This window comes from Microtus ochrogaster, unplaced genomic scaffold (assembly GCF_000317375.1).
Source record: "Microtus ochrogaster isolate Prairie Vole_2 unplaced genomic scaffold, MicOch1.0 UNK72, whole genome shotgun sequence".
Taxonomy (NCBI): domain Eukaryota; kingdom Metazoa; phylum Chordata; class Mammalia; order Rodentia; family Cricetidae; genus Microtus; species Microtus ochrogaster.
The window spans coordinates 155,946-170,723 of NW_004949170.1; the positions used below are offsets into that span (position 1 = coordinate 155,946).

The 14,778-nt window shown below is 46.1% G+C and overlaps 1 protein-coding gene across 2 annotated transcripts in view; it reads left to right on the forward strand.

Moving 5' to 3' along the window:
• Window positions 1-310: 310 nt before the first annotated feature.
• C2cd2 (C2 calcium dependent domain containing 2) overlaps window positions 311-14,778 on the forward strand; it is a 69,803-nt gene continuing 55,335 nt past the window's right edge. For both annotated transcript variants that reach the window (XM_005370120.2, XM_026777545.1), the window contains exons 1-2: window positions 311-1,047; window positions 11,489-11,587. In XM_005370120.2, coding sequence (XP_005370177.1) covers window positions 787-1,047; window positions 11,489-11,587 — 360 coding nt within the window. In that variant the 5' untranslated portion in view covers window positions 311-786. The remainder of the gene's footprint in view (window positions 1,048-11,488; window positions 11,588-14,778) is intronic.

Consider the following 14,778-nt stretch of genomic DNA (forward strand, 5'->3'; position numbering starts at 1 on the left):
ATGCACAAAATAGACACAGGTGCACCCCCCCCTCCAAAAAAAGTCAGTGATCCATCCACATCCTGAGCTAGGACCTGGGTTTGACAAGCACATTCCAGGATCTTGAATTAGCACAGGCGTTGGCCCCATATGGCAGCCCATAAGCCTACTTTAGGGTGACAGCTAAGTGCTGCCTTTGCTGGCCGGCCTTACAAAAACCCAGTCCCGGTGGTCGCGAAATTCTTGGAATTCTCACTTCATTGGGGCATCGCTTACCAACGCGCACGCGCGCACAGACCACAGCCAGGGCGCTTGGCAGTAGCCCTTGGGGCTGAAGGCGCCAAACGCGGCTCCCCAGGAGATCACCATCTTGCTACCACTCAGGGTTGTGGTGGGAGAGGCCCTGAGCTCTTAGCCTGTGCAGGCGCTCGGGACCTTTAAGGGGCGGAGCTGTGAAGGGAGACTCTGCTTCTGCCCGCCCCCAGGCCGGACCTCCTGCGGCTACTGCAGGCGGCGGGCCGGGAGCCCGGGGCTGGGAGCAAAGAGGAAGCGCCTGGCCCCGTACTTCCCAGCCGCGCTTGGGGAGAGGCCGCCTCTGTCCTGCATTCCAGTTCCAGGTGCGCAGCGCTCTATTCGGCACCCAGACCGGTCCCCGCCGCCCTCCTCGCTGTCTCTGCCTCTCAGCCCCCGGACCCCACGCCCCTGCGCCCCAGCGGATGTCCTGAGTCGCCACCCGTTCTCTCCGCGCCCCGGGGCCACGGCTGCTCGGGGAAGTCGGGGCGCGCGCGCCGGGTATGCGCCGTCAGCATGGGCTCGTGGCTCGGCGAGGTACAGTGGCTCATCCTGGTGTCCCTCTTCGTGGCGGCCCTGGGCACGGTGGGCCTGTACTTGGCGCAATGGACGCTGGCCAGGGCGCGACCCCCGCCCCGGCGGCGGGCGGAGCCGGACGAGCGACGGCGCCGGGAGTCGGACACGCTCCTGTCCTGGATACTGACACTGGATAGCTGGGAGAGCCAGTGGCAAATGGCCTGGGTGACCGCCCTGAACTACGAGGCCCAAAGAAGAGGGGTGAGTTCCTAGGAGGGCGTGGTGTTTAAGTTTGAGGGGGGCATCAGAAAGAGCCCAGTCGATTGGAGGCCGGCACAGCTCCTGACCCGGCACCCAAGGAAAGGCATTCCATCCCTGAAGTTAGGACCAGGGAGAGTGCAACACCAGCAAAGGGGAATCGACAACGTGACTGTTTGATACACTGAACATCAGTGGCTCCCTAGTGTGGGCAGTTTGTGGGAGAATTGCCCAGAGGACCTGAGCCCACCCAGCTGGTCCCTGGTGGATTCTGGGTGGACATTTATTGATTTTGAACCTGATAAATGAATAACTGTGATCCAGATATGCTTCCATGTTGAATTTGTTGCACTATGCCTAGAGCTTCTCAATTCAAAAGGGCTTGCATTTCTGAGCATATTGCAGAATAGTGGCCATTTGTTGAGATCTCACTGTTTGCCATATGTGGCCCTGGGGACTGTAAGTGCCTCTTCCACTCCCAAATCAGCATGGCATCTTCACCATCATACAACTGGGGAAACTGATGTCTGGAAGGTTAGAGTTTCACAGTCTTTGGATGTGGACCCAAAATGTGCTGACCTCACACCTTGGGCTTATTACCTAGCTCTGTGCCTCACACTCTTGTGGTTGTTTCTTTCGTTATTAATTGCTTGCTGACTTATTTTTACTTTTAAGAGATGTTAGTGTCAAGTTCCTGGCGTCTACAATTTGGAGGCATTCCACAGGGAAATTAGGAGTTTGGTGGGACAGAGCCGGCACCTGTCAGCACTGCATCTGTCCCTCGACTTCAGGTACACAGGCACCCACACCTGCTGTGCAGCCCAGTGGATACTTAGACACAGTGAATACTACAGTGTTTAGTCACTGTCGTGGCTGAGCCTGTCCACTTTCAGAATATTTCACAGTGGGCCCTGAGCCAAGATTTTGTGTCATGGCCTTGGTGCATGTAGCCATGGAACAAAAAACAAAAAACAACAACAACAACAACAAAAAAAAAACAAAAAAAAAGGAAGGAAGGAAAGAAGGAAGAAAAAGGAAAAAAGTTTTAAGTATAAATTAGCACAAATTCAACAGTACAAGAGACTTTGCTCTGGACTCTTGGAAAAAGATTTTTGGCTACAAAGGCTACAAACTTAGTTGACATCTTCTTGATACCTAGAATAGGTGCCCAGTCATCGGAGCTGGACCTTTACCCAGGGTCAGCATGCAAGCTGTGTCCTCGTATGTAGGCGTAAACACCATCCCACCATGAAGCTGCTGTCACTGACCCCCGTTTGATTTGGTGTCAGAAGCCTGGCTTCAACAAGAACACTGAGTTGCCTGAGCTGATGTCAGTCTTGGCCTCTTTCTCTTGTGGGGTGCTATTGGGTGTTCTGGTTAATGATCTGTAGGAGGTGGACACTAGTGGCCCAGAGTCAATGACCCTCCCTTCTGTGAATCTTGGATGTTCTATTTCCTGTCATTTCTTTTTTGGCTTCGTAAGATATGATCATGTTCTCAGGGTTCTTTGTGCCTGGAGGATTGACTAGAAAGGAGAGGAAGCCCCTCCTTAGCACTGGGCTTGGTTGGGCAAGTGAATTCCCATGGAATTAATGGCAGATAAAGCCTCTTACCTGTAACCCTGGCCTTTGTGGTTGGGGAGGACATGGGGGGGGGTGCTGGAAAGACACTGGCCTGTTTTCATGGTCCTGTCTCCTCTCTACTCTTTGCCAAATTTAGCCATTTATCCTAGGAGAGCCCCTGCCTAAAAGTGCCAGTACTGTATTAGGTTCAGGCTCAAAGTAACTGGTGGTTCCTGCTGGGGTTTTGTGTGCACCTTTGCAGGGAATTGGTGTTGGAGTATCTCTTGGCACAGTCTTTGTTCTAGTCGATTGGCAGCTGCCAGGGAATGCTGCTTGATTGAATTCAAATGGAGGGTTTGGAACTCAGTCATTTACCTCTCTACCACACCCCAGTGTCTTGGGCTTTTGCTGTTGTTACAGTTATGTTACGCAGGGAACAGATGCTGGCATTTATACTAGTAAGAGCCTGACCCCAGCAGCCAACCCTGCTGGAGTTTCTCCCTCCTCTCCCCTGCCTTTGAATGCCACTAATCCCTGATTGGGGCTGACATTCCCAGACTGCTTTAGGCATAGATAGCCACAGTTTAAAGGTCCCCTACCCCTACTCCTGAAGTCTCTTTGCCCTAGCCAGAGTGACAACTCATATTTGGAAGTCAACCAATACTTGCTCTGTCATTGGTGGAGTGGAATGGAAAGACACTAGTAATCTTTGATCATGTCCAGCATCTCCTATGACAAGGGAAACCTTCTACCGAGTGGGAAGGAACAGTAACCTGTCCCAGTCTAGCTTTTACCCTAGATTTGTCTTTGTGTGTGTCCTGTGTGTGCAGTTGCACATGCACTAGCATGTGTTCATGTGGTGACCAGAAGACCACCTCAAAGACACTATTCACTTTGTCTTTTTGAGACAGAGTCTCTGATTGGCTTGGAGATCACTGATTCAGTTAGGCTGGCTGGGCAGCAAGCCCCAGGAATCCACCTGTCTCCACTTCTACAGTGCTGGGATCACAGCCACCCTCGTCCTCCACACCTAACTAGTTCCCTGGGTTCTAGGAATCGAACTCAGATCCACGTGCTTACACAGCAAGCATTTTCTTACCGAGCTATCGTCCTAACCTCAACATAATTGTTTTAAAATGGAAAGGGATTCTAAACTTTTTTGCCCAACCTCCTCTCTAGAAGTAAGGAGCTGAAGCCAGGCTAGCTCAAGGTCAGCCTGGACCCTGGTCTGGCTTCTTCTTCATGGTCCTGTCTCACCTACTGCCTTGCTTGTGGGAAACGAACTCATCCCTGAGCCCCAACTGTTTCTTCTGAATAAGGTGCAGTGAGGAGGGCCTGAGTGATGGAGCTAAATCTCTGTGATACAAGGACTAAGCCGTGACTCGTGGTGGTTTCTTTGTGCTCTTGTAAGTGTAGCTGGGCCAGTTCCAACCCAGAAATAGTTTATAGGGTGATTCGTTGGGTGGGAAAGAGGGGAAGCTATCATGTCCCAGACGCTGGTCAGCAGTTTTCCAGTGTGTAGGGATTATGGGAGTCGTTGGAAATACCCTTCCTGCTTCTGTATCACAGTGCCACATTCACAAGAAGGACTTGGGTTAGCTGAAGAGTAGAGAATAGGAAATACTTTCCTCCCCTTGGGTGAGAAGCCACTGTGCACACCTGTCTCTAAGCCAGAGTTTTGCTGTGCCCAGCAACACGTCCAGTTGGTAGTTTTTTTTTTGTGTGTTTCTTTTTTTCCATGGAGAAAATATTTATTAGTTTTCAAATGATCACATAATACAAATATTACACAATTAATCATTCTAGAAAAATAACTTATATTAATATTCATAAAATAAACATGGAAATGATATAAGATTGTATATTGTAACACGAAATTGTTCTTTAAAATCTGAAAGGAAAATGCATCAAAATTAAAATTTCCAACAAATCAGTACACAGTAACATACAAAAAGTTTCACTTTGCAATAGCTTGCCTTGAATGATTACAGTTTTGTATTCCTGACTTAATAAAATACTTTGTAAGTACATATAAACAAAAACCAAATTACCTGACATTTTAGTAAGAACTCAGGGAACTGAAAGTGACATTTGCCTAGAAACTTAGTTGCATTCTTTAAACCACTGTAGAAACAATTTTATGGCCTGAGGTCATTAGCCTTTTGTCTCAGCACAGAAGACAGAAAGTGATTGAAGCTTGGGATCTCAAGCTTGAGTTAAGTTCACTCTGTTCTTAACTATGCGAAAGAGATGTCAGTGCGGTTCCAGTTGGTAGTTTTAATGTTAAGTCTTGCTTCTCCACCAAGTCTGATATTACAAAAACCCACACTATTGATGGGGCTGATGGAGCCAGAGGACCCAGGAAGTCTTGTATTATCTGAAGGTAGCTGCTCAGGTTAACGCTGTGGCTGTCCTTCAGTCACATGAATGCTTTGGCTTGTGGTAATAATCAGTTACACCAGTGATGACTCATTCCCCTACACCACCCAAGATTACCTACGGTTGCTGTTTCACAGCCCCGGCTTGGGATGCCATCATGCTGGTGGCAGGAGTGCTTCCCTTCCACCCTGATGCTCTGTGTAGCACATGCTGGTCTCAGTCCATGTTCTGCTGCTGGTGTTATGGGCTTCTCCAGTGTTTCCTCCCTGCCCTCAACTGGCAGTGACTCGAGATTAGAAAGATTCTCAGATCTGTTCATTTCTGTAATCCTTCAATCCATGATTGATTTCTTCCAAGGAATGCCCTAACACAAGTGAGTAAGATGAGGATGGGTAGTCAGTGTGAACTTAGAACATGTTCTGAATAGCACTGACTTCTCTGGGATTCTGTAACTTGCATGTAAGTAATAGCCAGTCAGTGCAGTCTTCCCTTCACAAGGACTTTCAAGTTTTACTTACAGAAACCAGTGGCAGAAGCTGTGCAAAGAAAGCACAGTCACTCCAAGTAAGGGCCCTGGGTCATCTTGTTCTTTCCACTGAGAAGAAAAATGGGCTTGGGGCAACTCTGTGAACTCTGCCTTGCCCCTGCACCCCAGTGTACACTCTCTCTTTTTAAACTCAGACACTCAGGCTTCTTCCCAGTTCAAGGGCCTTCTCACAGGGTATCCCCAAGTCCCTTATGTGTGCATCTCTTTTCTCCTTACTTAACTTCTTGACATCACAGAAGTGCCTGAGTCCTCTTCTGTAAGGATGCTGCCCCACCCCACACACTCCGCAGTCTGCACTTATTCCCCTCTTGGTCACTTGTGACTCCAATTGCTCTCTGCATTGTGAGCCTAGGCAGAGCTTGGGTCTGTCCACACAGAGGTGGACGTCATGCCTAGCTCAGAAGTGTCTGGGAGCAAGCCCTGTGCACGAACGGTGTAATGACAGTCACCATGATGTCTGGATGCAGACCTCAGACTTGGGAGCCAAAAGGCCCCAAGAAGAACAACAGGCTGTTTAATGTGCTCTGTTGTAGCACTCTGAAGAACAGAAATGGGAAGGAAGCTAGCCCGTGACTGTGCAGATCTCCAGAGTGAAGCCCAGGACAAGTGCCAGTGGAGCTGATCTTTGTACTCGGCTGTGCTCCCAAAAGACAGGAATTCAGGAAAGAGTGGGTGTCTTATCCACACCAACCAAAATCAGCCAAAGCTAACCCCAACCCCCTTCTGGTGGCTGAGGAAGGAAGAGGGCTCCTCAACCATATGGAAGATAGGTGTGAGCCTCTGTTGGAGTTTGAGTCCCAACTCTGTACTCACTAGCTATGTGATCTTGGACAAGTCTGGTTTCTCTTTATTTCTGCAGAAGGGAGTGACATAGAGATTCGTGAGCTTGTATGAACAATGCCTGGCATATCGAGGGTCAGGGCTGCTCTTTTGTAAGCTCTCACTTAAGAACTGTTTGACTTGCTTTTGGATTTGTAGAAAAGTTGGAAAAACAATTGAGTTTCTATGTGTTTCTCACCCAGCCTCCCATAACTATCAGTCAATGATTAGAGCAGAATTACCGTTGGCACAGGGTTGTTATAACTTAAAACTGGAGAAATTTAGTTAGAATAAGGGGTTAACAGTGTAACTACAACCAAACATTCAATAAAATTAATTTTGTATAGAATAGGTGTTAACCTGGGCACAGTTACATTACCAACTGGAACTACTGTAGCTACAATGAAAAATAAAGTGAAATTAACATTGTAACAGTACAAGACATTAACATTATCACAATCCCTTTAATAAGAAAACACAGTATTCCTTAATCTCAGCAGCTTCCTCTGTGCATCATCTTATTGCTCAAGGTCCTTGCGGGTCTCCTATGACCCTTAATCGGTACTTCTTAGTCTCCCACAGTCAGTAATGGTTCCTCATTCTATCTTGTTATTTATGAACTTGATAAGATGGAGTATTGTTGACTGTTATTTTGCTGAGTATCTGTCTGCTTTTCGCTGCTGTTGTGTTGAGGCTGTACATACAGAAACAGTACCCCATGACTGTTTAGTACTGAGGAGTTCATGGTATTGGTGTAACTTGCACTGGGAAGGTAGGTCCTGTGAGATGCTTTTGTGCCTTATGTCTCCACATGTGGTTGTAGTTACCATGACTTGGGAGATGGATGTTTCTGCTCTCAACTTAGTGTCCTTAGTGTGGCTTACCAGCAACAATTGCCTCCATGGTGTTTCCTTAATAGTGATTTGCTATTTCTTCCTTTATGTTATTAACTGAACCTCTACTGAGAGAGGCAATGACCACTTCTCCATGTATATTTAACTGGTTGCAGACATCACTGTGGACTTGTGTTTCGTTTGTTCTTTATATTGTTCTATGGGTCCTAACCCTGTACCATTACTGTTACTCTGCTGCCTAAATTGCTGCTGTGTTTTTTCTAGCCAGCTGTGTTCTTCATCAGTCTACACTTGTGTTTCTTTTCTTGCTTTATGGTTTCACAAGACCGTGTGTGTGTGTGTGTGTGTGTGTGTGTGTGTGTGTGTGTGTGTGTTGCTCATCTTGTATTTTCTCTTCCTCTGACCCTGGGAATTTCAGTTCCATTTGTTGGAAAGGGGTTTAGAGCTGAGGATGTAGAGTTTGGGTATGCATACCACTGCTCAGCTCTGAGTATTTTAGATCCTTCAGCAGAGCTGCGGCCATGAAAACATGTGTTTTTTCATGTCTATCAGTATTTGACTTCTAAGTCACGAGTGCATATCAGTACTCTTCTTTTTAGTTCAGCATCAGGGTTCATCTTAGTCTCCTCTCTTCTGCTGTGTGGATGTATGAGTCCCCCACCTCATGTGTATGCTTGTGTGTGCCAATGGAGAATCTCAGCTGTCACTCCTCAGATGCCATCTACCTTGTTTTTTGAGACAGAATCTATTGGCCTAGAACTCATTGTCAGCCTTTAGTAACTTCCTGTATCTGCTAGCCCAACCTCTCTTACTGGGATTGTGAACTAGGGATGCAATTCAGGTACTCAGTTTGCACAGCAAGTGCTTTACTCTCTGAGATACCAGTCCCTTCTTCACTTTAGGTTTTTTTGCTTGGTCAGTTATGTGATCATATTGCTAACGCTGTAGAAACACCTGTGCTGGATTACAGGTTCTGTGCACAGTCAGGATGGTCTTCTGAATGTTCTTAATATCCATCCTCCTACTCACTTTGAGTGTTTCTGTAGTTCATGTGTCACGCTAGGCTTCCTTGTGAGTGTTTGTTTTTCTATCTAGTTTCTTCCACATCTTTGTTTAAATGTGCTTGTAGCTAAGCCTGCTGACTTGAGTTCAGTCACTGGAACCCACTTTGTGGAAGAGAATTAACCCTTTTAGGTTGTCCTCCGACCTCCACATGCATTCTGAGGCATGCACATACCCTCTCTTACACTATATATATGAACATAAAATACTAAGGATATGAACATAAAATACTAAGGAAAAACCCAAACTGGGGAGAAGACTCAAGGCTGAAGATGCTCACCTCCGTGCATGATGCCCAGAGTTCAACCCCTGGAACTCACATGGAGGACTTCTCCAAATGCGCTAAATATTAAAATTAACCGCCCCTCTCCCCAGGGCCCTGGGATGTTACTGCTGCCACAGGCAATATTCCTATTTGAAATTCTTAGACCAGACATGTTCTTGATGTCTGATTCTGAAATATTTTCATATGCATACTTAGATAACTTGGGGATGGAATCTGAGCCTAAATATGAACTTCTCTTCTGTTTCATATGTACTTTAAAGAGTGTGCATGGTGTCCGGGCCAGCAAATACTGAAGGTGATTTGACACAGATTTAAACAGTCCTGTGCTTGAACCAAAGCTTTATGGTGTGGCGTTTTCCACTTGTGGCCCCGTGACTGAGCATCTGCTTCATTCAGTCTGTTCTGGATTTTCCTGTCATTGCCCAGAGCCACAGTTCTAATCACCGAGGCGCTGTAGCATGCATGGGTCAGGGTCCAGGGTCACCCACCTCACTTCTCAGTTTGTTTGTTGTGTCAGTATATGTGTTTGTAAGGGTATGTGTGTGAATGTATGTTTTCTGGTAGTTTCTACATGAGGTTTTCCTCATGTGTGTTCAGAGTCTTTTTTTGTTCGGGGCAGATACTGTGGACTGGTGTTGCTAGTCTTGGGCAGAACATCAGCAGTGCAGGAATTGATTGAAAGCTGTGGGCTCGCTCTACTCCAGAGTCCACAGGAGGCGGGTAGATTATAGGTAGAAAGGTTGTCTTACCCATCCTTCTTTTAACTTACAATGTATGTCCTTTGTAAGGGTATACCTTGACATTAAAGATCTTTTCAAGGTTTTGCCCACAAGAAGGAGTATCCACCCTACCTGCCCTGCTGTGGCTCTGGGGCAGCGTCTGGGTCCAGGTGGAAAGAAGGCATCCCTGTGCTTCTCAGCTTCTCTGGGATGCTCTGTTCTGCTGGCTTACCTCAGCATCTCAGCACCCTGTACCACAAGGTCAGCTCATAGTGCAGTGGTTTCAGCACATTCATAGGGTCCTTAGCCAGCTGCTCCCACCAACGCCAATCAAACCCCAGACTCAGCCAGCACAGCCTGGATGGAGATGGTGACTTCATGCCTCCTGCAATGTAGATTTTACCACTTCTCATGATGTTTAAGGAGTGAGGTAGGTGCTGTTAGCACAGGGTAAGGTTCTAAATCCTAAATAAAAATGAACTATGTATCTTATGCTTGACTTTGATCTCTGGGAATTCTTTTTTTTTTCCTTTTATTTTATATGCATTGCTGTGAGGGTGTCAGATCCCCTGCAACTGGATCTGTAGACAGATCTGTGAGCTGCCATGTGGGTGCTGGGAATTGAACCCGGGTCCTCTGGAAGAGCAGTCAGTGCTCTTAACCACTGAGCAATCTCTCCAGCCCCCGATCTCTGGGAATTCTTAAGAAATAGGGAGAGAGTTATGTCACTGCTCTTCTGCACTAGGCCTGCCCGAGCACCTTTGGTCCCCTTACATGTCAGTTCTGTCTCCTGTCTTTCCTCATATCTGTATAGGAAACTAGCTCACTGCCATGGAGTCCTGACTTACACATAGGGCAGCAGCTTCTTGCCCCTCAGTCAGAACTTTAGACAGGAAAGGCTGTCTAACAGGAGAAGGTAAAGAAGGTTTCAATCTAAGGGCATCTTGGTATGTAAGCTGGGACTTTCCAGAAATCTCATTTTAAAGAGGATAGTCCTTGGCTTGCTATCCAAACCCATATTTACTTTTATAAAGTATTGATTTTACTGCCTTATAGTCACATTGACATATATATACACACACAGATATACATACAGATATTACATACATACATGCATACACCTGAACCAGGAGAAGATGAGCTGCGTGTTTTGGAGATTTGAAAAACAAAACAAAACAGGGTCTCGTGTAGAATATATAGCTAAGAATGTCCTTGAACTTTGGGTCTTTCTGCCTCCAGCTCTTTTGTGCTAGGATTTCAGAGATGACAGTAGAATCTAAAGCTTCATGTATGCTGGATACGAACTTTGCCAGCTGAGCTATATCCTCAGCCCTCACTTGGAAATGTTTAACTTGCAAGACTGCTCCACCCCAGACAGAAGGAGAGCTGGCTCGGTGAATAAACCGCTTGCTGTACGAGCATGAGGATCTGAGTTTGAGTCCCCAAAACCCGTGTAAAAATCGTGTGTGGTAGCATGTGTCTTTCTAACCTTAGAGTGAGATAAGAGGCAGGAGAATATCCGGAAGTTCATTGGCAGCCAGCCTGGTGTGTGTAGACTGTCTCAAACAAGGATGGACAAAGGTGAGGACTGACAGTTCGGACTGTGACCGGAATGTGCATGCATTCACACACACAGATGTTTACATACACACTAATGAACATACATACCCGAAAAGAAAGACACAGCCTTCCCTGGAGAATGCATGACTGTGCGGCAAAGACTGAGGACACAGCCAGCAGACAGGCTCCTTTCCAGCCAGCCGTGTTCTGTGCCATTTCACATCCCAGAGAGATACCAGGCCCTGGGTTTCTGCCCAGCAGTGGAAGAGGAGAGGGAGATGGCAGTGCCTCTACAACCTCATCAAACAGGAGAGGTAATTCCCTCCATCCAGAGAAGAGCACTTCCTTAGTAAGGAGGAAACATAGCTGACTCACAGCCTGTCCTGGGGCTGCACTTCTCTCCCATCCTGAGTCTTGGGACTCAGCATGAGGCTTCATTGCGTTATCTATGATCATTTGTCCTTTCCATCCTTCCCTCATCACAGGGTCCTGCTTGCCCAAGTGCTGGGCCAGTCCAACATTGGCTGGTTCTCAACCATTGCTAGCATGTTCTGTTACAGGTTGTTTTTTTAATTTTGTAGCAAGTGTATATTTGAAAATAAACAAAACCCAGGGTTCATTTATGCATTTGTCCTCACATAGCTTCTCTCTTCCAGGGCCCACTGCATCTCTCTTTCCAGCCGAACCCACAGCCCCAGTCCTTGCAGCTGACAGTTAGAGAAGTCTCCAGTGTGGTCAAGTCAAACCAGGAGAAGGTAAGCTGGGTGTTTGAACTATGCCATCTTTCCCTGCATGCTGAGTGAATGCCAAGCTGGAGGTGAGCTGCGTGCTTTGCTTCAGAATTACTGAAAATACAGAACCATTATTCTGGGGAGAAATGGTCAGCCTATCATTTTTTAAAAGTCTCCACATAAGAGAATATCATTCAGCAGTGAGATGGACAGAAGCACAAACACATGTGCATACTGGAAAACATGTTACTGGGGGCTGGAGATAGAGTTCAGTAGGGAACATGATTGCCTAGCATACATGAAGCCCTGCGTTTGATCCCTAGCATATAAATTAGGTATGGTAGTGCATACCTGTAATCCTAATACTCAGAAAGTAGGGGCAGGAAGATCAGAAGTTCAAGGTCATCCTCACCTACATAGTAAGTTCCAAGCGAAACTGGGCTCCACAAGACCTTGTCTCAAAAGAAAACAAATGTCATGCCACATGCATCCTCGTCTTGTGTGATTCCATTTATCTGAAATGCCCACAACAGATAAGAGATGTCATGACCTAGTGTGTGGAATGACCTGGTGGGCACTGGAGTGGTTCCCAAGAGGCAGAGGGTTTGTTGGTGGTGATTGCTGCCCAGCTACAAATGTGTTGAAAGCATTTGAGTGTATTACTCTAAAAGGCTGAATTCTATGGCCTCTCAGTAAGGCTTGTGTGCGTGCATGCGTGTGTGTGTGTGTGCGTGCACTTGCGTGTGTGTGTGTGTGCATGCGAGTGTGTGTTTGTGTGCGCGCGTGTGGTGTGTGGGTGTGTGTAGTCAGCCATGCAAGGCAGTTTTTGAGCCAGTGAGGTGTGGAATAGAATTAGTCCTATTGCTCAGAGTTTATAAGCCAGATGCACACATGAGACTGACCAAAAAGTCTAAGGAGACCTCAATACTGAGTCCAAGAAATATCAAAAACCAAAGATTAACTTTAGCCTGCTGTATTCACATTACCATCTTGTATTTACTGCCTTATTACTAATGATTATTATCATTAATGCTATCCGTTTTATTTCCTTGGACCCTAAATGTGCCCCATGATAAAAATGACTTATCTGCCTAATAGTCAGCTTATCTTCCAAACTCAGAAACCTTCCCCACATGGGTAGTGGACATCCTTGCCACTGTGGTTCCCATGGCCATCAGATGGGAAAGTCTTCTTATGAGAGGAAAAGGGACCCTATCAGTGCCATTCATTACAACTCTTCAAAGTGTACTTCTGTATACATAAAAAGAATATGGATTTGGGCTAGAGAGCTGGCTCAGCAGTTGAGAGCGCTTGCTGTTGGCAGAGGACCAAAGTTTGGTCCCCAGCACTCAAACTGAGCAACTCACAACTTCCTGTAAGCATAGCTCCAGGGATCTGACGCCCTCATATGACTCCAAGGATAGGTACACACACACAAATAAAACAAAAGTAAAACAACAACAACAAAAAACTTGTTAAAAATAAGAATCTCCTCCCTGCTGTTACCTTGGTCTCCTAAACTGTTCTAACAGTTTAGCTTATGCTTGTAGGTCATATTATACATATGTGATTCTGTATCTATATAAAAATCTAGGAACCACAAATTAGAGAACTAGGAAATATTTATTCTTCTGAGTCTGGCTTAATGAGATTCTGTCTATTTGTGTCCATTTCCCCATAATTGATATGGCTTTATTTTTCTTAATGGCTGAAAGTAATTCCATGTGCATCTAAACCACATTTTCTTTATGCATCCCTCTGTTGTTGGACATCTAAGTTGGTTTTATCCCTTAGCTATAGTGAATACTGCTGTAGAAACTTTGGTATGCAGTGTCTTTGTGACGAGAGCATATTTTTTAGGCTGTGACATAGACAGTGGTCCTGTCGTCTGTCCTTGCTTCCCACCCACAGTGGTGACCATCCTGAATTTAGGCTAGTTTCTTTCTTCCCAGTCTTCTGTGTATTCCTCACCCCTGCGTGTGAAAGACCAGCATTTGCAGATCTATACTCATTTTATTTTCAAGTTTAATGTACAAGGCACGTTTAGCAGACAGCTTGGAGGGAATCTCAGGTTGGAAGAGAGTGCTACCATCCCTTAGCCCCACATATCTTTGTCACCTTCACAGCAAGGATTGTTTGTATTTATTAACTCCTATAAACTTACTATGCATACTTTAAAGTATGCCAATATTTCTCTTCATGGAACTTGAAATTCATCTGATTGGTTACAGCTTTGTTTCCTTAGCTGTCCTGGGTCAGGCTTTGAACAAGCCAGGCTTGTCTATCCCTCTTGCTTGACTGTCATTAGGGTTAGGATCTTGTAGAATCAGATTTATTTATTCCTCTTTCTTGGCTAGATAAATAGCTTGCTTCCTTTTCCCACAGGCATGAGTGACAGGTGCCCCAAAGGCCTGGTTGTTTTCCCAACTTCCCAGGTGCACATTCGAGTTGCCAGGTTGGGGTGGACTAGGTGGGTCCAAGATATTCTGTTTAAAATTGGCCAGATGCTCCCACATTGATTGCTGTGGTGTTATGCCGTCAACCCAAGGAAGATCTTATCCTTACAACCCTTGCTAATACAGAAGTCACGTGTCCATGCTACCCCCTTGGTGAGTTCAGAGAACTCTCTGGGAGATACTACAGTAGCAGAAGAAACTGAAACCTGTGGCAGACATTGGAATATAGAAGCTGACAGTCTGTGCAGTTGGTAAGGACAGAGGTAGATGACCCTGTAGCCACTTTCACAGGGTAGAAACTGAGACCTATAGAGCAGATGGCCCAACTTTCCTGACACTTTTTTGGGAAGTGAATGCTCCAACAGCCAGCACTGTGTCTGTCCGTGACAGATGAGTGTATTTCTGGGGAGGTGGCGGCTTGTGTTTGTTTTTTCTGAAACTGCCAAATCTGAGGGGCAGCAGAGTAGTGCTAGGAGCTGTCCTGACACCTGAGAAGGGAAGGAGTCCAGCTTCTAAGGTCTTCATATTGCCAAAAAAGCAGCATAGGGAAGTGGGTAGGTGAATGCAGTCCTATTAGTCACTGGGGTGAATGTTCAACCTTTGGGTAAATAGTGTTTGTACATCCTGCTCAGAATCATGCCATTCACCATAGACAAAAGGGAAAAGTGGTCCAAGCTGCGTGAATACATCAGTATGGACATAGAGTGTTACTTGGCCTCAAATGAAGGAAATACTGACATATCCTTCAAGATGTGTGAG